A 9,712-nucleotide genomic window follows, 5' to 3' on the forward strand; every position below is an offset into this window, starting at 1 on the left:
AAGCCGAAACCGCGGTTTGCAAAAATCTACGATTTTACTCAAAAACCGAACCGAACCGACCTATGCACACCCCTATCAGTTATCCTAGTAAATGAAGTTGCATTAAGCATCACTAAAATATTTCATAGAAAACATGATATAAATCATTTTGATACTGAAATAAAGAATCTAGAGCTGATATTCTTAATAGATTCAAGAGTTAATGTACTTATAATTTGCTATGATAGAATCTTAGGGCATATAGTCATTTTAACAAGATTTTTTTTACCAAAATAGCATAAAGAAAACCAAATTACAACTTTGGTAAGCTCTAAATAATAAATACTTTATTTTTAAATAGTAAAATTCACATAACAAAACAATATGAGATACGTCAAAAGGTTATAGACGAAACTTAACTAAAGAATATATCATAAAACATTATAATAGTTAAAACATAAAATTTAACAAGATATTAACTGCGAAAACTACAAACTTATCCAAAGCTTAATAAAAGCGAAAACATAGTTTAAAGACTTAATGTCATTCTCCTAACCCCGGTAGGCGGTAACCTTCAACGAATTTCAATGTTCGATGTTTCCTGGCTATGCCCTTAATCTAAAAAGAAATCAATGTTCGAGTTGAATTCATCTCAATTTCCGATTCATAAAAACATACCTCGTTTTAAATCGAATAAAAACGTACATCGTAAATTACAAGTTACTTCCTCCATACGCCCAAAAAGTATGTCTATAAAGCATTATGGTGTGAAAACACTATAAGATCCAAAAATGATCTAGGTTTTCTACATAGATGGTATTATGGTAAATATATTATTGCCAACTAAAACAAAAGACAATAATACTTTCGACTCGCAAAGTTGCTATATACACATAGGCATACCTTTAACTTAAATTTGCAAGGGCTGCACCATATGTTTATGAAAAAAAAAAATTGGGTGCAGAGGGTGTAACCAAGGAGAGTGATCGATGTCCTTTGATTGTTATTTTGGATCACATGCAGAGTTGATTCAAATACCGAGTTTGGGTAAAATAGTCATTTCACATTGCTACCTGCGGCCATGTTTCTCAGTTTCTGAGAAATTTCTGAAAAAGATGGTCTTTCTGTTGGATCGGCAGACCAACAACTTTCCATTAACGCCTTCCATTCAGGATCGCACCACGTTGGGATTGTTGGACGTAGTGAGTTGTTCACAATTCCTCCTATCATACAAAGAGAACACACCCGGTATTTAGTAACATCAATATTTACCCTTTTAGAATATGAAGTACACGAATCTAGAGTGTTTTATACAGTGATCACACATATGATTCATACGTTGCTGTATAATCTTATTTATGGAGAGCATGTGACCGACAGTTGTCATCTAGGAGTTGTTTGTAAAAAAAAAAAAAAAAAAAAAAAAAAAAAAAAAAAACTATACACCAAGGGTAGAGGTGGCAAAATGAGCATTAGGTATTATAGGTAATACTAAAAAAATCCAACATATTTTGTTATTTTGCACGATAAAATTCCTCATCCCTATTTTGTATATTAGAGTCCCTGAACTTGTTTAAAATGCATGTATATGTGAAAAACGTCATTTACTAGCACAATCGTTACTTATATGTGAAATATGTAGGCATTTTTTATGAATGTGAAATGCCATAAAGACTCTTTTACAAAATTTGAAACCTTATAAAGTTTGATCGATAAATACAAATTTATATTTATATAGTCTTATATATAAAGAAAAATTTTCACATCGGCATTTATGTACACTTGGAAAGACACTTCGTAACCACTTTAAGAGTAACAAATAACTATTTAAAAAAATTTGCAGGTACACGCATTTAATATAAGTTCGACAGCCATAGTATAACAAAAAGTTTAGCCAATGGATCTGTGTAAGTTTTCAAAAATACTTCCATCTTTAATATGATTAGAAAAATATTTAAATTTCAATAGTAATAATCTTAATTGTTAGTAAAATACTTTGGGAGCTTTGTGCTACCTTTTTCCTACTGGAGTTTGAAAAAATTATAATTTAACATGTTTAACCCATTAGAGATAAAAGATAACCCGAATTACTCCATCCACTTGAAATGAGACCATGAATATAGGAAAAACATACCAATAATCGAAGCGCAATGCATATCTCTGTAAGGTTCATCTCCGGTAAGCAATTCCCACATAACAATCCCGAATGAGTAAACATCAATCTAGATTATGCAGTGTAAATATAAATAAGCAAGTCTTATAAAAGGAAAGATATTCAAGTGAACAAATAACAAGATAAGCTCATAGGCAGGGTATTTTAGTAATTTCAGATTTGATAACATACCTTTTCCGATACCATGTTACTTTTGCCGCTAAGCAGCTCAGGTGCCATCCAAGGCAATGTTCCTCGAACACCTCCGGACACCATTGTGTGTTGTTTGACTTTCGATAGGCCAAGATCACCTATCTACAAAGACGCAAACAAAAGGATTCATTTAAATTAACTAGTTGGCAACATTTTGCATTTTTTTGACAGCTAATGGGATTCCCGCGCTTCGCGGCGGGCTTTTGGTCAGAATCGGTTCGCTTCATTAAGATACCCATACAAATCAGGCCCTCGTTATTGCAACCAAAAGATAGAAGCGTATACCAGTGCAAATAGCCGAATACAACTCTGTTTTCAACGAAAATTATACCGGAACGTCGAGACAACCATAAAAAATGAATACCGTTACCAATATTGTTCCGACGTTCGGTTCGTCATGGTAAAGTATAAAACAGAAACAATAAACGACATATAAAAAAAACTAAGCGGTAAGGTAGCTTTGATGACATGTATGCTAGCGCTTCGATTAGTTGTACAACTCAGTTTTGAGTAAAACTAGAGGGATAACCCGCGTAGCGCGGATTTTCTATCGGTATCAATTCAGTTAGTATGATACCTACAGTTTATGTAACAACTGAAAGAGGAATTCGATTGGTATTGTTATGCCTTATTATGGTACCGATACTCATACAGCAACCGAAAAAAGAAACCCAAAAATAAAATCCTAATATGTCCAAATAAATATTGCGGCGCGAGTACATCGCAAATATCGAATGTATTAGTCCAATCGTTACGTAATGCGTTAAAAATATAAAAAAATATGACCCGCGCGCGTTGCGGCGCGGGTACATCGCAAATATCAAATGTATTAGTCCTATTGTTACCTAATGCGTTAAAAATATGAAAAAACACGTTTAGACGTATTTGATGATCTCAATGTAACCTGTAGGTGTAAGCTCGAAACTTTAGAGACTTGAGGGAGTAAAAAAGGTTTTACAAAGTTTTTAAAGACAACGACAAATTAGCTTCTAAAAAGATTAGCGAACGAAAGTTATTGAACGAAAATTAAGTTAGTAAAAGACTTGATAGGTTAAAAACGTATATGTGATACATGGGCACAGCTAGAATGTTGAAAATTAGAGGGGTTAGTTTGTATAACATGTAAAATGGAGTAGGGGCTAAAATTACTAATTACGAAAATAAAGGGGATAGCAAAAATTAATTATAATAATAAATTATTATAACAAATTAAAAATTATAATACAAAATGTGCTAAAATTATGAAGTAACGTATATTAAAATTATAATATCAAATGTGCTAAAATTAATTAATTTATTATAACAAATTAAAAAAATAAAATTAAGCATAAAAGACTATTCAAGTAGTTGGATTTTTTTTATATATATAATATAATATAATATAATATATTTTTTTATATAATGAATGTATAATATACGATTGCAAAAAGAATGTTACTAAAAAATATAATGTGATTTATGTTAAAATAAAACAAATCGCTATAAGACCTGCACACACTTTAGGTGACTTTAACATGTTCCATTTTTAGAAATTTTTCAGATTGTGTTCATTTTGACCGATTACCAATTTACCATACAAATGAGTTAATCGCCATCTGTAAAGCAGACATTACTAAAAGAGACGATTTCAATTTTCATATATACCCTTAAAAAGTTTAATAATATATTTATCCAACCAATAAAAACATAATATTATACCTACCCATTCAAAACACCTAAAACTTCATGTTTAGCCATTTCATTAAAGACAAACTCAAATACGACTATTATACCCTACCTCTCCTCACACTAGAGACTTGTACCCTAAATCTTCAAGGAAGGGTATTTATGTCATAAATATGATTAGGGTAAATTCGATATTGTGGTATATTGTTGCGTAAGTGTTAAATTACCCAGATTTGACGGTAATATATGAATTATCCCTTGCTAAAACGCATACCTTGCAAATTGGTCGATGTGGATCTCTCATGTTCACAAGAAGATTTTCACATTTTAGATCAAAGTGCACGATATTCTTTTCATGCAAATATTCCATTCCAAAGGAAGCATCCATAGCTATGATAAGTCTCTTACGCCGATCGATAGTTCTGTCACCAAATCAACCACGTAAAAGATGTGAATGTTAGTCAAATATTTAAAAAGTGTGAATCTTGTAGACCAAAATCAACGCCATCAATGCTTTCTAATGATTACTGGATTGAAAACTTCTCCAAAAAGGGAATTATATATACTATAGTACTATACATATAAATATGCTTATTTTGTCACATCAACCAACTTTGGCCCCTCAACTAAAAAAATTACATGTTTAGCCCTTCACTTTGCAATAACATGTTTAGCCCTTTAACTAAAACAACTTTAGCTCCTCAACTTTAATAATAAACAACGTTAGCCCCTCAACTTTAATAATGACATGTTTAGCCCCTTAACTAAAACATCAAACAACTTTATCTCTCGCAATTTGCTTATTTTTATCTACGTTTTGAACCCGTTGCGAAGCACAGGTGGTAACCCACGAGTTTGCAATTAATTTGAAATCAACAGAAACCCTTTAAAAGGATTTAATAACTTAATGGAAAACAATCGACTAATCAGACGTTAGACATTTATTATGTGCTTATTGCATATACGGAAAATGGTACCTGTCTTTTTTCTGTAAAAACTGCTTGAGAGATCCGTTAACCATGAACTCTGTAACCGTTGCCAAAGAGCCATCTGGCCCGTCACGAACTATACCATAGAAAGAGACCACATTAGGGTGATGTAATGAGCTTAAAATCAATGCCTCTTTCCAGAAATCTGCAATCTGTATGTATAACAACGATAAACAAATGTTTAGTAAATGAATAATCTCGTCAAATGAACAATTTTCTCTGAACCGAATTGTTATTAGGGATAGTTTCATATATTCGTTTCATAAACTGGTATAATACCATATTTACCCAACAAAACATTATAAACGGGTAAATAAGACATTTTAGTTATTTTGAATGGAATATTTAATGCTAATTTTTTTTTGGTTGGGTTAAGTATAGTATCCTGTAAGTTTTCAAGGGTATATATGAAATTGCCCATTATTATTGTTATCATTATCAATAATTAATAACCTCAATTTAATAAATAGTTTTCTGTCCGGAGGGTATTCATGTATCGAGGTTTATTGTACACCTAACTCTTGACCACGCAATGGTATTTTAAAAACTTAATTCAAATATCAACAATTTTAACTCATAGAACACATGGGTTAATTAACGAAGACACTAGAATCTAGTAATATGTGTTATAAAGGGATTAAATTAACCAAAAATCAATGATATTAATTTAAAAATCCATATATAAACTAAGCAAATCAAGGATAGATTTGGAGAAAATATGGACTAGTTAAAAGGACCGAAAAAGAGTATTAACGGATCATACCAGACGTTCTCTTTCAGACGGTCTCCCAGCAAAACAACTGGCCTTAATTCTTTTGATTGCTACATCGGAACCCTTCCATTTCCCATGATAAACAGCTCCATATGTACCAGATCCTAACTCTTTTACTTCCTCCAGGTCATCATTCTTGATAGTCTAATAAAGAATATATACACAAATTATATAAGTCACATGGTTGCTGCAGATGCAATACATTTGGGGTAGAGAAAAACCTGTAAACCCCTAGCAATAGCTTCCTCCTCAGCCTTTGTCGGTTCTATTTTCATATTGCTTTGGGTGTCACTGCCAGATTCTAACTCCAATTCCACAGGTGTGTCCTATTAAATAAATAAAGATTTAACAAATAATAACTATAATAACTCATGATCAAAGCTTATAGCTAGTACAATAAGTGAAAAGAGTCTGTCAAAACTGCTTATTTTTAGTATGGGTCAAAATGGTTGGTCGAGTTAAGTTGACATGAAATCGTTTTTGTCAAATTTTAACGTAAATTAACGCATTAGATATGATTACAAACTAAAGTACACGGATAGTCCCTGTGGATTTTCACAAAAGTACACGAATAGTCCCTATGGTTTGCACTTTGTAACACATTTAGTCCCCAACTTTTGCCAAAAGTACATGGATGGTCCCTATGATTGGAACTTTGTAACGCATTTAATCTCCAACTTTTGCCAAAAGTACATGGATAGTCCCTGTGGTTTGCACTATGTAACGCATTTAGTCGCTAACTTGGACCTCCTAAAACTTTTAGATTTGTTGGTGGGGGCTAAATATGTTACAAAGTGCAAGCCATAGGGACCATCTGTGTACTTTTGGAAAGCTAGGGGCCAAATCCAAAATTTTGGAAAACCACAGGTACTATCCGTGTACTTTACTCTAATTCCAATAATAATCTTAATCTTTGAATAATGAAATTCAAAAAGCTGTTAGCTTTTAAAAAAAACACTTCACAGGACATTCAACCCGTTTGACTCATTTCCTTTTTAGCCAAAAAGTTTTATCTGATACTAAAAATAAGTATCGGGTCAAAATAGCTAACTTTAACAGGTACCCTTTACTCACCGCCGCGTCTAATTCTTGCACGATTTCTTCTTTAACTTTAGCATCATTAACAGCAGCAGACGCCGAACTTCCTTGAGCTTCATCTTTCACCTCCACAACAAACTCCATTTTCTTCACAGATTCAATAGGTTGCGGTACATGATTCAAACCCTCAACCACAAGTTCCTCGTTTACTTCAGGAGTAACTTGAACCGGGTCAGGCGTAATTTGGATCGTTTCAGGACTAAATTGAATTGGGTCAGAACCAGGTTGGACTGGTGCAGGCATAAATTGGACCGGTTCAGTCGGTACGTGATGGTGACTCTGATTCTCCATTGCAACCGGAACCCTTGGACTATAGTCCATTGTAGTCCTAACAAACCCATGGTTGAACGTACCGTTTTCTTGTTTTGGTACACCCGATGCTTCTAAAGACGGATGTCCATGAACCGGACCTTGACCGTTTCTCCACAAAGCATTTGCAGGCACATAACCATTTGGAAAACCAGTAGCCATTGGTTGATCATGAAAGAACTCGTTAACAAACCCAGGCTCATGACGAATATATCGTGGGCGATCTTCGTGATGAACATAATGTGACGGCACATGATTACCGTCTGGATACACAGTGTGCCCAATATTTACGTTCATGTTATAGAAAGGTCTAGGAGGAGCATGAAGTATGTTACCGGGAAAACCAGCAACATGTTCTGGTATCGGAAACTGTTGATCATACGCGGGTTGATGACTAACATTTTGCTGCCTGAAATAATCTTCCGGATGAACGCGATCGAAACTTTTGTCCATCGGATCACCGTAAGGAGTATGGTAATGTGAAGAAGACGGTGAATTCGGCGAGTAGTATGCAGGACTCCATGGAGACTCCATTTCACCATACCAATGATTAGATTGCTGACGTGGAATTCTCACATGCTGCAAATTAACCGGTGGCACGGGTATCTCAAAACGATTATGAACATTATCATCAAGATTCAACTGACTGTAGTGCTGATCTAACGACTGAAAATCGTCAACCGAACCATCATTATGACTGTTCAAAGCATCAACATATCTCCTCTCGTTATCCCTATCAACAAAATGCACCGAATCGTCTCGTTCGACACCAGAAAACAAAAACAACCTAACACGCGTAAACCCGTCCCCAGACCCCAACTTTTCATACTCCTCCATCATATTCATCACGTCATCATCGTTCACAACGGATACAAGAGCATCAAGATCCTCATCCGGTTGTTGATACTTCAACACACTGGCACCCTCAAACAACTCCTTCATCTTCCCCATCAGTTCATCAAACCCTATATCCCTGTTAACACTCACAATTCGTGTCTCCCCGCCTACATACCTAAGTTTCCCGTCTTGTGGCCTCGGCAATATACTGCCGTTAAAACTACACAAAAACTTTAATCGAGGATGATGATCCTCATTTGAATTATGACCTAAATTAGGGCTTTCCATTTCAATTTTCAACTAGTGATTCCCCCAAATTCCAATTCTCATCCGTAAATTCGTCCGATTAACAACACTAAACTACACCACCAGACGATTTTCCGACTAAATATGCAATCAATTCAATCAAACAACAACAAATTCAATAAGATCTAAACTCCAATCTCAATTTTCGACTAGTGATTCCCCCAAATTCCAATTCTAATCCCTAAATTCGTCAGATCAACAACACCAAACTTCAACAACAATCGTATTCACGACTAATTATGCAATCAATTCAATCAAACAACAACAAAAATCAGTGAAATCTAGATTCTAATCTCAATTTTTAACTACTGAATCCCCCAAATTCCGTCTTTCAACCCTAAATTCGTGCGATTAGCAACAATAAACTACAGCAGCAATCGATTTACGACAAAATACCCAATCAATTGAATAAAACAACAACGAATTCAGTGAAATCTGAATTCTAGGGTTTGTGATCACTTACGTTGACAAAAGAGGGAAATTTGTGGATGAATCTGTAGCGTGAAGCGTGCAGATTAATATTGTGGAGATTTGGATGAAGATTTGAAGAGGAATTTGAGTGATCGACGGGTATAAATTGAGGTTTTTTTGGGGTGGGGGTTTCTAGTTAGGGCCACACGGGTGGCAATCGTAAAGTATAATTAATAATAGTATACTACTACATGAAGAATAATAATTAAAGCATCTACTTATAGGATATTCCATAAACACACCAAATACACGGATGTATTATATATATATTAAAGAAGAAGGTCGGTGGAGAAATTCACCAACCCCTTCTACCCCATAAACTTTGGTATAATGACAAAACAAACCCTCTAATTTTATACATGTCACTTTTACCTCTAAAGATTCAAACCCCTTCTACCCCATAAATTTTGGTATAATAACAAAACAAACCCTCTAATTTTATACAAGTCACTTTTACCTCTAAAGATTCAAAAGTTTCGAATTTATCCTAAAACTAATTTTTTACGTTGTTTTTTTGATGTACGTGTCCGTATAAATTTGAGTTCGTCTACGCTTTAACGTGATTTTAAAAAAAAATGAGTCGGGTCAGTTACAAAATGTTTTACTTTTATGTACGTTTTTATGTAAATTTTGTTTGAAAACAAAATCGGGTCAAATATAATATGTTTCATGTTTTGACGTAAGTTTAGTTCAGAAACGAGTTGGGTCGATTTTAGTCTATACTTTATCACGTCGCGTACGATGCCGCCACAAGTATTTATTTTATGTACGTTTTGGATTAGTCTACGTTTCGACGTAAATTTTGTTTGGAAACAAGTCGGGTCAAATATAATATATTTTCATTCAACGACATGAATTCGGATTACTCTATGTTTCAACGTAAATTTAGTCTGGATACGAGTCTGATTGATTGTAGTCTAT

The 9,712-nt window shown here is 34.1% G+C and overlaps 1 protein-coding gene across 1 annotated transcript; it reads right to left on the reverse strand.

Annotated features, from left to right (window-relative positions):
* Positions 1-612: 612 nt before the first annotated feature.
* Positions 613-9,025, reverse strand: LOC110877539 (probable serine/threonine-protein kinase DDB_G0281745). The gene is made up of 8 exons (XM_022125690.2): positions 6,845-9,025; positions 5,992-6,096; positions 5,762-5,914; positions 4,987-5,150; positions 4,284-4,431; positions 2,324-2,446; positions 2,114-2,201; positions 613-1,202 (listed from the first exon to the last, which is right to left on the reverse strand). The coding sequence occupies exons 1-8, from the start codon at positions 8,300-8,302 to the stop codon at positions 1,036-1,038; spliced, it is 2,406 nt and encodes an 801-aa protein (XP_021981382.1). The 5' UTR covers positions 8,303-9,025; the 3' UTR covers positions 613-1,035.
* Between the last annotated feature and the right edge of the window lie 687 nt (positions 9,026-9,712).

This window comes from Helianthus annuus, chromosome 9 (genome assembly GCF_002127325.2).
Source record: "Helianthus annuus cultivar XRQ/B chromosome 9, HanXRQr2.0-SUNRISE, whole genome shotgun sequence".
NCBI lineage: Eukaryota > Viridiplantae > Streptophyta > Magnoliopsida > Asterales > Asteraceae > Helianthus > Helianthus annuus.